Consider the following 12,761-nt stretch of genomic DNA (forward strand, 5'->3'; position numbering starts at 1 on the left):
TCTCTCCCTCTCCTGTCTCGCCGTGCGCACAAGGGAGTTGGTTTTCGGCAAGAGAGTTTGTCATAAACCTTTGGTAATGTAAACCTATGTGACGCTAGGGGCTCCACAAAAAACTCCATATGTGAATGTGTGATAGTTGTGGTATCATAGCAGCCTGTCACAGGTTACAGTATGATGACTGGAGGAGAAATGGCAGAGCATAAAGGTCCAGGTGGAAAAAACACTCAGTCATTTAGGATTCTGCTAAAAGAAGGAAATTACCTTTTGATATAGATCCCAGGGGACATTCTTTTGATATAGATCCCAGGGGACATTTTGCACCATAGAGTACTGGGTTTTAATTTTGAGTTTTGATATCTGCATTCTGCACAATAAATGCTCTAAAAAATACATTATATCTTTGCTTTTGTTGTTGTTGGTTGTTTTTTTTTTAATCAATTTAGCTTTGCTAAGGGACTACAAAACCCATTCAGAAACACTTCTATTATAACTTTTACACTTAAATTTATACCGCGATATATACCGTTACCGTGAAGGGATTCGATTTATACCGTGATATAAATTTTAGGTCATACTGCCCAGCCCTAACTGCTTTGTTAGCTGGCAGAAGAAGGCTGGGAGTGGCTGTGGTTCCAGCTGCAGTCTTTGCTATGTCCTTGTTCCAAAGGTTCTGATCCGAGGAAGCCAGTCGCTCTGGGTCCTTGCAGAGTTAGACGCTGGGTGCTAACTCACTTAGTTCCTTGTTGCTGGAAAGCTAGTTGCAAACCTTGTGCTTGCACCTCTAACTTTCTGGTTCAGGTTAGAGAGTCTGTGATCAACTGCCCCACCTTTGATGGTTCAGGACAAGGAGCAAGGGTCTGAGCATCTGGGCTGTTCCAGGCCCAGCAGGAAAAAGGTGTGGGCTGCTCCGCAGTTCCCGAGTAAGACAGAGTTGTCTGAAGGGAGCAGACCTTCTACAGATACCTGTGACATCAGAGTCACGTGTCACTTTAAAGGTCCTGTCCAATCAAGTTTTGGGACTTGAGTCTCACTGAGGTGTGAGGTGAGACCTCCTGTGGAGATGGGTGTCACATAGCTCTCTTTGTTTGAAGACAAAGAGCATGCAGAGGAAAAAGCCTTCAAATGTCCTGTTTAGATTTTAACAAATGGCAAATCATATGTGGTCCTGTGAATCCCAACAATAGTGCAAATGGTTAAGCATAATTCAGAATACATAGTACTAGTTATTTCATCTCAGCTTTCAGTTAAAGTAAATATATGTTTGTAAATCATTTTACATCACTTTGGCAGTCGCTCTAAATTTAGTTCTTCTACACTTCTTCTACACTCTTCTACACAACTACAGTTAATTACAACTTGGGTTTCACTTTTGTAGCTCTGGCCATCAGTTCAATCAGTTATGATAACTTTGTAATAGCAAAGATTTCAGAATGTGGGAACATTGCTAAAAATAGATCCAATTGAGTAAGAAACATGAGCAGTCTGATGATCAGACAGGTTGTGAACTCTCAGGTTAGACAAACGATAAAATAATTACCCAAACTTTACATTTTAAACATCCATCACAGTTTATGACAAGAATTATTAACAAGCAGGTGCATTTACTTTCAATTTGACCTCCAAATTAAGAGGAAGCTAATCTAATTAAATTTCTGTTACCTGCCCTGTTTGACTCATTCTTTGCAAAGTTGTCTTGTTTTTTCCAGATCTCAGCAATTATGTCAATAAGCACAAAGTTATAATAACAGATGGAACAACCCAGTTGCCAGAATAAATGTTGGCATTGCACATTTCTTCAAACCACAGATTTGTTACAATTGTACGTTTCAGGTGTAGCAGATATGTTGAAACTTTACACTTCTTTCAGTTTTCAGTTGAATGTCGTGACAGTGCTGTGGTTAATGTGTGATTAAGTGTAGGCACAAAAATCCCTTGGTTAGGGTTAGGAAAACATCATGATTTGGCTTAAATTACCCACTCTTGTTTCTACAAATACAGCTGGAAGTGTCCCAAACTCTTCTTCTTTTTTTGATTATGTGGAGGGAGACATGACAGATGAGAGCAGACACGACAGAACCCAAATTTAAAAATAATCCAGCAGACCACTGTTTGAGACAAACAAAGGCTGTTTTGGACGCTAGAAACACACCTGGAAATGTCTCAGACTTTTGTTAAAAAATACTAGTGTTTGTTGGTCTCAGTGGTATGCAGCTGTCTCACCTACATGTCACATCATCCAACATCCCCTCCTTGACAGTATGATGAACTCAGCTCATATACATGCCATCTGAAGTACTTTACTTAAGAAATGTTTATATGATACAAATGTAACGTGTCCATTGAATGGAAAAACGTACAACGCCAACATTTTTGATTTGTCATTATCAGTGGATTCCTGCGTTCAAGTTGTCTCTGCCATCCCATTCTCATTTTGCAGCCGTATGGCCAGGGGAAGTATGTGTTCGACACTGGCTGTGAGCAGCATGGTGAATACCACCAAGCAGAGCAGGTAACTCAACATCAACACAATCCAACTTCATTTCCTCACTATAATCTGGAGAACTGGAACTTGTCAGTACACACTGATATGACAAACACTGTGACACAACATAACCATGACACCTCTCTTCACTGAAACTCCAGCCAGCTACCGATGAGGAAAACGGTCAAAATATCAAAACACAGAAGCTGCCCTACCCGGGCTCCAGAGAAGGTTATTTCACCATAGGAACCTCAGAGGGAGCAGAGGAGGTGCTGCCACAACCTCTATACACAACGTTTTGTCAGTAGCATAGATCACTCAGACACAGCAGTGTCTTGCATGATGATTTCTGGGGTATTTTCAAATATGAGAATGACTTTTTATGCACAAGAATGGATCGCTGTTGTTGAGTATACTGCCAGAAGTATTATTATTCTTTCTTACAGTGTACACTTGCCTGTTAAAAGAGCATGTTTGACTTTATATGCATGATGTGACTGGTTGTGTTGAGTGACTTTATAAAACTTCAGGATGCTTGTTAACTATATGAAGTTTGTGATGTAAGTTGCAGTGTGTCATCAGTGAGTCTGGAGTTTGCACGCTTTCATGTTTTCCTCGCTGCACACAGTCAGAGTGCTTCCATGTAACAAATACTGAACACAGTGAGGCCGACTGTCATTTGTGAAAACATCAAGATGGAAGTATATATGTGCATTATGCTTGTATTACAAACCAAAATGTGTCACAGTAATATATTTCAGAGCATTTCTCTGTACACAAAAAAATATAAAGCTTTATCTCATGCTCCCTCCGTTCTGTGCAGGACCGAGCTGAGGGCAAGTGGGGCGAGTTGGCCTCCACCACTGTCCTTAGGTGGATTCCCAAGTGTATCACTGGCCTGACACCATGGACTCCAGCCAAAGACACCTCAGGTGAACTTTATCAAGGGGAAACACTGACAGACCTGGGGCCTCATTTATACAGCTTGCTTACGCACAAAACGGGGCTTGAAAGTGGCGTACGCCATTTACTACACAAAGGTTGTGATTTATAAAAATAAACTTGGCAGGAGAATGTACGCACCTGTAAGCAAACTCTGAGTCATGCGTGCACACATTTTGGAAGACACTGGGAAGTGGCGACGCAGACGGCGAGGTGAAGAAGTGGAGTCAGATTTTTATTGATGTCTCACACAAATTTAATGTCACGCTATATGCACCTTAGAGCCACGTTATCATTGAAATTAAATCCAGCAGCCTTATTTTGCGCTTGGAGTGAGTGATAATTGTTTCATAAAAACGTTGTAAAATCCAACTCAAATCCTGAATTGAAATTCTTTCTAAATACGTATTTAATCCGCACTGCCTCTAACGTCTCATTGTCCACTCTGTGAGCGCAGGAGGGGGAGAGGATGGCGCGACTGCATGGAATATATTTATTTATTTAGCTAAATATTTCCAGTGCATTTATCATGTCTCGAAATACAGCCATTAAGCACAACCGTTACACTCATTTCATCAGCCCTACTTAGACATGTGCTGTTCATGACAAAACCGGCATGAAGAAACGTGTTCGCCTATTACACTTTCATCTTTGAATTGTATTTCAAATTACACGTTGTATTTTGGGACAGGGATACCACTGGTTCATGCTGTAATTCAGGCCGGGTGTCTGATCAGACTAATTGCCATAAACATATAAATACTGCGGTGACCCTCGTGCGTAATTGCGCAAGATGGCACTGGCACATACTCCTTTTTGCCTCCACCTTTAATAAATGTGATTCTTTATGTTGCACATCAATGTCAAACATCCTCAAATTTAAAAGCAACACATTAACTACATGTTGGTAAAGGAGTAGAAATATTTGGTCTACCTTTAGATCAGACCACCTTTTTTTTTTTTGTTCTGTCACTGTCCGTGCAGTGCCACAGACACAGCTGACAGCATCAGCAGCGTTGATGTGTTGCCGCTTTCTTTTATTAGTGATCCCGCTGCTGTGGCCACCAAATAAATCTTTCTTCAGTCCTCCACCTCCCGTTAAAGGGTCTCTAGCTCAGTCTTGGAGAAATTCCGTTTTTTGGTTTGTTTCTCACCCGTCGCTGTGACTCACACAACGAGAGAACGCTCGCATGCCGGCTTATTTATACGCATTCATGAGGTGATTTGCATGACCATTTATGGTTGAACTAGGGCGTGTAGAGGGCGGAATATGAGGCGGATGTGGGTGCGCACAACTCCAGGAGGTCTGTGATTTATAAAGAGAACATTGCGTGCAAGTGTGCGTGCGCACGGTTTTGTAAATCACATTATTTTTTGGCGCACGCCATTTTCAGCTTTTGGGCGCACGTCAACTTTTAGTATGAATCCTAAACACTCTTTTATAAATGAGGCTTCTGGGCTTGTTACGCTGTACTGAACAGGAGATGCACAAAATAACAGAAATACCTGCAGTAAATATTCCAATCTGCTGAAGTTCAGTCTCTGTTGTTGTTTCTGAGGCATAAATTCAACCTCATGACTGTTTTTGTGACTGTAGTTTGAAGTGTTGCTGTTGTATGCCTCTAATGCTTCAAACACAGATGGACACAGAGGCCAGACATGATATAATGATGATGAAAGAGATTGGGATCAAAATATAAACTTAAGTGATGGTGTGTTTGTGTTTTCTTTTGTCAGGTGGGGAAAAGGAAACTGCTTCAGCAGAGGAGGGAGCAGAGAACTGAGCTGTGTGATCAGCCCACAATCCTCATTTTTTAACCTATGTTTAAAAGGCAAAAATAACAAAAACATATTAATGAATGTGTAAATAAATTTGTTAAGCTTGTATTTTCAGTGTTTCCTCATGAAGATGTGTGGTTGTAGCAACTGGAAACTTTCCATTACCTACTGTGATTATGATAGTGTGTACTTTCATAGAGTGCAGTGCCCCCTTGTGGAACTCCAGAACCACTTCCTCTTCTTCATGGTTCAGACAGTTATAGGAGAACAGGGGTGGTGGTCGTGCTTTTCATTTTATTTAAACCCCTTAAAAAATGTATACTTAGTAAATTCCCTTTTAATGTGTAACTGAAGCTTAAAAATTCATGTAGGAATGCAGTGACCTTACTCGATTATGGTTTTGAAACCTAATTTTATATACTTGGCATTTTTTCTTAATCATTTAAATTTGGTTGGGTGGTTAATAACACATTTTTTTGTTATGTGACAAAGTCATGACAGATTTATTTTTGCTTTATTTGGACTTTAAGCTTAATCTGTTCAAGAGATAGGGACTATCAATTATGTTTTGTGCACTTGTGACATCCCCATCGTGGGGTTGGTTGTCACACTGAATAGGGTTGGTTGTGTCTGTATTTTTTTCTTAAATTTTCCATTGAAATGCAACAACCTAACCAGCTCATGGATCCAGAAAAGTGCTTTTTTGTCATCCTTATCAAACATTATAAAGAACAAAGAAAAATTCGTGAAAATCAACCCTAAAGACAATGTGCCAAGAATGCCCTACTTAGATTTTAACTATAGAGTTCCCCAGGAATGAGTCCTAAAACCCGTCTATGAGTTAGAATTTTAGCACTCATAGTTCCCTTGTCTTGAAGTTAATGGATTGTTTAAATGGGTTTTGGTTAGGTACCTGAAATAGGGTCTGTGATTTACACAAGCTTCAGAGACTTTAATGTTTTGCTCTACGACATAAAATACATCAGTAAAAAACCCACTTGCTAACTTTCGAGCTTCTATACATCCTTAAAACGGTGGTTGCTAACAAGTGGCTAAATGAGACTGCAGATCATACCGAGCCGCACTGGACACGGCTTTACAGTCTTGTTATGGTGGTGACGCTGAGGTCATGCAACCATAATGTAGTTCATTTATAGCCTAACGTATTTGTTAACAACAAGGCGATTCCCTCCAAAGGGTAAGAACTCCTGAGGTGTACGTTTTAAAGTGTTCAATTTAATATGCCAGTTTTGGAGGGAAGATAACACTTGCAAAACTGCACTTGTCAATGCACTGAAACTGGAGTTATAGTAATCACATTATTTTTATTCACATGGATGAGCTTTTATTTGTTATAATGCTTTTGTTTAATATAAAATGTTAGAAGAGAAAGCATCATTCATTCATTCATTCATCTTCTAACCGCTTCATCCTCTTGAGGGTTGCGGGGGGGCTGGAGCCTATCCCAGCTGACATTGGGCGAGAGGCGGGGTACACCCTGGACAGGTCGCCAGACTATCGCAGGGCAGACACATGGAGACAGACAACCATTCATGCTCACATTCACACCTACGGACAATTTAGAGTTATCACTTAACCTAGTCCCCAATCTGCATGTCTTTGGACTGTGGGAGGAAGCCGGAGTTCCCGGAGAGAACCCACGCTGACACGGGGAGAACATGCAAACTCCGCACAGAAGGGCTCCCACACCCGGGATCGAAAAGTCAACCCTCTTGCTGTGAGGTGAGAGTGCTAACCACCACATCACCGTGCCGCCCAGAAGAGAAAGCAATGGATGAAAAAGAGTTAATCATTAAAATATATATATTATTATTTTATTATTACTGTCCCCTATGAAAGAACAATCAGCACTTTACATACTGTACATAGTACTGTATATTATATATAGGCTATATATATATATATATAGCTATATATATATATATAATTTTTTTGGTAGATTGGCTTATGGGTTGATTTTGAAGGAGTGATTAAGTTAATCTTCTCATAAGTGGATGTAATATGTAGAGATGTCATCTAGGCCGTTTTTCTTCGTTTTGTTTTTTTTAAGTCTATATTTTGCTTTACAAAAACGGCTGTGACCAAGCTACCACGAGGTGAGTAGCATTGTAAGCATAATTAATAGCGACATACTTCAGTTTGTCTGTGTGTTTTTGTATGCAAGCGGGTCTGCTGCGGTCTGCTGACAGTCCAAAATGGCGGCGGCAGGACGAAACCATGGGCGAGTCTGTTGCTATGGGGCGTTCTATTGAGCTTCGCCTCTTGGCATCCATACTCTTTGATGTACTGTCATCGTGTAGGACGTCAGCGGAAGTTCCAGCCTGTATGGATTTCGTCATGTGAGGCAGTTAAGAGGTTACCGGTACCCGGTTAGCGTCACCTGTATACGTAACTGTATACTCCCTCGGACTCGGACACTATTTATTTCGAAGATAGCATCCAGGATGGACGACTGTCCCCAACAAACGCCGCTGTTTACCTTCGGTGTGATAGCTGACATTCAGTACGCAGACCTCGACGACGGATACAATTATTCCCGGACGAAGAGGCGGTACTACCGGAGCAGCCTCCAGCTGCTGAGGCAAGCCCAGGATAGTTGGTCAGAGTCGGCTGTCAAACCCGAGTTTATCCTCCAGCTGGGAGACATTATCGACGGCTTCAACAAGGGCCCCGGCGCGTCAGACCGAGCGCTGGACACCGTGCTGAGAGAGTTCAGCTCCAGCTCCGTGGAGGTCCACCATGTGTGGGGGAACCACGAGTTTTATAACTTCAGCAGGAGCGCGCTGCTGCGTTCAAAGCTCAACAGCACACCGCACACTGACGGGAGCCTGAGTGGAGCCCGGCCCGGCAGTGACATCTATGCCTACAGCTTCAGCCCGTTCCCCGGCTTTACATTTGTGGTCCTGGATGCGTACGATGTGAGCCTGCTGGGCAGAGACAAGTCCAGCGGACAGTACAGCGAGGCTCTGACTTTGATAAGACAGTACAACAACAACGAGGATCTCAACTGTCCCCCAGGTATGCTGGCTAACTAGTCACACTTTTATTTTGTGAGTAGGTAAATATTTATTATGATAATATTAAATTCAATACAATTTATCAAAAATGTATTTAAATATCATATTTGTGGTGTATTTTTAATCAGAATCCAGAAACATTTGTATTGCCAAGTAGGTTTGCCAAGGAATTTGTGTTGGTGATTCAGTGCAAAAGTCAAGATATTTACAATAAAAAAAAAAAAAAAAAGGAAAAAGATGTATGTAAAAATATCCGTTTTTAAAGATCTGTACAGTTCTGTGTATGAATATGCAAAGTATTGACCAGGGGCTGTGCAAAAATAGTGCAGTGGGTAACAATGACACCTCACAGCAAGAAGGGATCCAGGTTCAAGCCCACTGGCCGCACTTTTGTGTCTGGGTGTTGGTTTGGGTTATGGGAAAGGGACTGATTCAGGCTTAGGTAGGAGGAAACAGTCTTCAACACAACACTGGCTCCCTCTCACAGTCCAAAGGTGCAGGTGAGGTTAATTGATGACATGTCCATTTGTGTGAATGGTTGTCTGTCACCGTATCAGTCCAGTGATGGTCTGGTGACCTGTACAGGGTGTATCCTGATAGGGTTTGGCAGTATCTATTTTCTCATACCTTCATACCTTCCTGATGTTTCACTGGTGTGTATCATATAAGACGGTATTTGTGTTGGAGAAAAAAACAGTCTATGTGGTTTTAACTGCTTTAAGATTTTTTAAACCTTTGCTCTAAAAGACATAGAATTTTCATTACTTAACTCTTGAATGAGAAGCCAACTTCAGCCTACAGTCTTTCACTGTAAGTCCCATCAAGTAGTTTTAATTGTCTCTTCTTTTGTTTCAGTGGCTGAGAGCCTGTTGCAGAGGTTTACAATGTTCAACGGTGGTTTCAGTAAGGACCAGCTGGACTGGCTAGATTCTGTTCTGTCCTCAGCCGACAATAAACAGGAAAGAGTCACAATTGTCAGTAAGTGAAACCTATTGCTTTTACAAAGTGTCAGTTACTCAGATTAATTTTCATTCCTGACATCTTATTTCTCATTTATTTAATTCTGAACAACGGAAATCAACATCGCACAACCGTAATAGCAACTTTTCCAGATGAAGACTGGGTGTCAATCTTACTGTGTATGTGGATAAGCTGTCTTGCTGCTTTCCAGCTAGCAGCTTAGCTTGCTAACTGGCAAATTGCTGCTGCATTGCTGGTTTAGAACAGTTATACCTGTACTTTCATGTGGTCAAGCACTACCCGATTGAATCATATCATCCAAAACACAGTACAAGGTGTACAGTGGGGAGCTTGGTTACAGGCTGTGAAATATAGTGTTTACATCATCTGCTGTCCTGCTGCATCAGTTATAAAAAACCTTATTGTTTGTCTTCTTGCCCAGGTCACCTCCCTGTCCACCCCTACTCCACAGAACCCGTCTGCCTCGCTTGGAACTTCGATGAGCTCTTGGCCATCATACAATCCCACAGCAGTGTGGTGTGTTTCATGGCTGGACATGACCACGACGGTGGATACTACCTAGATAAAACCATGGGAGTGCACCACCTGACGTTAGAAGGGGTGATCGAGACTCCACCCAACAGTAACGCCTTCGGCACGGTGTCTGTGTACAAGGACAGGATGGTGCTGAAAGGCAACGGGAGGATTCGAGATCGAGTGCTTCTGTTTCCATGCCAAAGTGACGCAGGTCATAGGGCAATATGACACATGCTGTAATTCAGATGCTGTCAAGGCAATATTTTTTTATTTAGAGAGGTATATTCTGGACCGGGACATTTAGAGGATGTTTGTCACATTCTTTGGAGAAGTCAGGGAATTTTACACAGGTCACTTTACAAGAAAGAAAATCTCCCATGACACAGGCTTTCCTGTGTTTTTCTCAGATGAAAAAAATATTTAATATTACCTCACTTCTGTAATGGTACTTTAACTTTCCTTTCTTTTAGTTATATTAAAGATGGGAACACTTTCAAAGGTTAACCACTGACAACTATTACAAAAACACACACCCATATATACTCTGTTTTTGTAGATGATGCTTGTTATGTTCACTTACCTCAAATAATTTATTGCACTTATCAGTTTTTATTATTGATAATCCTGACAGAGCTGAAACTTCTGTATATCTTATTATACACTGGTTGTGTTTAAGTTGGAGGTTTAAATTTTGCATTTTTTACACACATATTTTAAAAAGAAAGTTTCTTGCAATTGCTGCCTTTTTGCATGTTGCATATTGCACACAAGTGATTTTAACATATTATTTGCTGAGTACTGTATTGTGCAGAGTAGTGAGAAATTTGATTGGTGCAGTGTACTGCTAACTATAACTGATATATTACCCAGTTTTTAGGTGAGAAGATCAGCAATGTAAAACAGTGCAACTGGTAATAAAATCTTTACACCAGCAGTAGTTGCACATCTGTGTCTGGCCGAATATCCCATCCACATCTCTGGCATCTTATGCTGCATTCAAGTTTAAAGGAAAGTGGTGGTGGCTACAAGCATTCTGTTAGGGCTTTGTATTGGCAATAAGCTGATAATACAATACATATCACTATATAGGGGTTGTGTTTCAATTTTGAATATATTGCTGTAAGCAAAGGCATATTGCAATTTAAAAAAACAAATTTTAGGAGCTAGCAGTGCCCCCTTTATGACTGCCTGTTTCATAGGCTTGTGTTCTGTCCCAGCTGGCCACCAGCGTTGTTAGACATTGATATTTGGTTGAATTTAGGTTGTGATGTTGGATGACTAAAATTCAATGTCAGGTCTAATGCCAGCATCAATTTGATATAGAATTTGAGCAGACAAACAAACAGATGACGTTGATATTTTGTTGTACTGTTCAGTAATTGAAATCTGACATCTTCCGTGTTTCATGCCGAGGTCCTCTTGATGTAGAATAATGACGTTTAGTTGTAAGGTATGGAGAACAAAACCCAGTCATTAGGCATTTAAAATGTCAACCTAATTTTCATTCCAACCAAATTTAATGTCAGCAGCCAGCTGGGTTATGCTAGTGATATGTTGTTACTTTGTAGTGGAGGAGTAAAATGGCTGAAGATAGATTACAACACTATCTAGCGTTGGGGGTTTGAACACAACACAAAATAAACCACTACTACAAATGTTTGCATATCAATTAAAAATTGATACAGCAACACAAAACATAATATCATGATACTCAAGTATATCAATGTTTTCTCACACTCCTACTTTCTATTACTTAAGTTTTTTTTACTTGAATTTCACTCGAGGAACCCCAGTCTGACATCACCCTGCACACTGCGGCAGTGCATTAACACTTGAGTTTCTGCTTGCTGATGACAGTGGTGACAAGTCATTTGTCAGTAATTAGATGTTGCTTTGTGTGAAAATATAACCAGTAGACGACAGTAGAGACATAAGAAACACTCAGATCGGTAATATGAAGGAAATAGTATAAAGGGAATTAAAAAATACGACAAAATAATCTTCACTTAAGGTTTGTGGAGCTTTCAACTGCAACTCAGTCTTCATTAGGTAGCTGTATATGGCATTCTCCTATAAATAGGCATCTTCATGACAAGTGAGCAAACAAATGAAGACCATGAGATGTGGTTGAAAGCCCTAATTTAGCCAGTAAGTGGTAGAGGTGTGGACTCAAGGCACGACTCGGACTTTAGGCACAAATTTGATCAGTTTAGACTTGACAAAATCAAAAAAACACTTGCAACTTGACTTGGATTTGAACACCAATAACTCGTGACTTCACTTGGACTTGAGCCTTTTGACTTGAAAATATTTGATACCCTCCGCCAAACCAAAAGATTAAAAAGGATGTTAAGGTAGGGGATGTCATATACGATAAGTATTCTGTTTACTATTTCAAAAAAATCAAAACAGGACAGAACACAGGTTCTGCTGTGGTACTGGCTAATAGCACTATATGCTATGAAAATGCAACATCTACACTATTGTTTATGATTTAAGTTTGGTTGCACTTGTTTAAAGTACTTGATTTAACAAAAAAAAAGAAATTATAAAAAGCACTGATGTTTTTTGTAAATTGTAAATATTACTCTGATGTTAAAATGGCATTACACTTGGATAAGAGTGCATTATGACTTGTTAAGGACTTAGGATTTGGGACTTGAGTCTGGCTTTGTTAATTTTGACTCGGGACTTCAGGGCAAAGACTTGAGATTTACAAAACAATGACTTGATCCCACCACTGGAAAGTGGACCTGGAATTAGGGTTATTTTGCTGAACTACCATTTCAAAGGTCAAGAATGATGCTAATGCTAAATGCTATATGACACATTTAACAGTGACAAGAATGCAACTGTGAAATGTAAGTGAAAAATAAAACACTGCTAATCACTCAGTTGTGTGACTCAAACAACACAAAGACTGTTAGTCAGAATCAGGAGGGACAAAGTGCTACAGCATCACAGTAGCAGTGCAGGTTAAAGGAGCATACCTACTTTTGTGTTTACCAGTTTGTTTAATTAGA

At 40.4% G+C, this 12,761-nt stretch overlaps 2 protein-coding genes across 4 annotated transcripts in view; both read left to right on the top strand.

Moving 5' to 3' along the window:
• The window catches only part of rsph1 (radial spoke head component 1), a 9,107-nt gene extending 3,800 nt beyond the window's left edge, over window positions 1–5,307 (top strand). For 2 of the 3 annotated variants that reach the window (XM_050060741.1, XM_050060743.1), the window contains 4 exons: window positions 2,438–2,509; window positions 2,644–2,751; window positions 3,306–3,414; window positions 5,162–5,307. In XM_050060741.1, the coding sequence (XP_049916698.1) occupies window positions 2,438–2,509; window positions 2,644–2,751; window positions 3,306–3,414; window positions 5,162–5,208 (336 nt within the window). In that variant the 3' untranslated portion in view covers window positions 5,209–5,307. The remainder of the gene's footprint in view (window positions 1–2,437; window positions 2,510–2,643; window positions 2,752–3,305; window positions 3,415–5,161) is intronic. The other variant, XM_050060742.1, reaches the window with a different exon arrangement.
• Window positions 5,308–7,507: 2,200 nt separating this feature from the next.
• adprm (ADP-ribose/CDP-alcohol diphosphatase, manganese-dependent) lies at window positions 7,508–10,672 on the top strand. Its single transcript, XM_050060740.1, has 3 exons — window positions 7,508–8,242; window positions 9,097–9,219; window positions 9,644–10,672. The coding sequence occupies exons 1-3, from the start codon at window positions 7,669–7,671 to the stop codon at window positions 9,964–9,966; spliced, it is 1,020 nt and encodes a 339-aa protein (XP_049916697.1). The 5' UTR covers window positions 7,508–7,668; the 3' UTR covers window positions 9,967–10,672.
• The last annotated feature ends 2,089 nt before the right edge of the window (window positions 10,673–12,761 follow it).

This window comes from Epinephelus moara, chromosome 13, assembly GCF_006386435.1.
Source record: "Epinephelus moara isolate mb chromosome 13, YSFRI_EMoa_1.0, whole genome shotgun sequence".
Taxonomy (NCBI): Eukaryota; Metazoa; Chordata; class Actinopteri; order Perciformes; family Serranidae; genus Epinephelus; species Epinephelus moara.

What these genes read in the sequence shown, in the direction of transcription:
- adprm (XM_050060740.1), top strand. Translation starts at nt 7,669, where the DNA reads ATGGACGACTGTCCCCAACAAACGCCGCTGTTTACCTTCGGTGTGATA. An exon ending in GGATCTCAACTGTCCCCCAG is followed by an intron (nt 8,243 to 9,096) that starts GTATGCTGGCTA and finishes CTTTTGTTTCAG; the next exon opens with TGGCTGAGAGCCTGTTGCAG. An exon ending in GGAAAGAGTCACAATTGTCA is followed by an intron (nt 9,220 to 9,643) that starts GTAAGTGAAACC and finishes CTTCTTGCCCAG; the next exon opens with GTCACCTCCCTGTCCACCCC.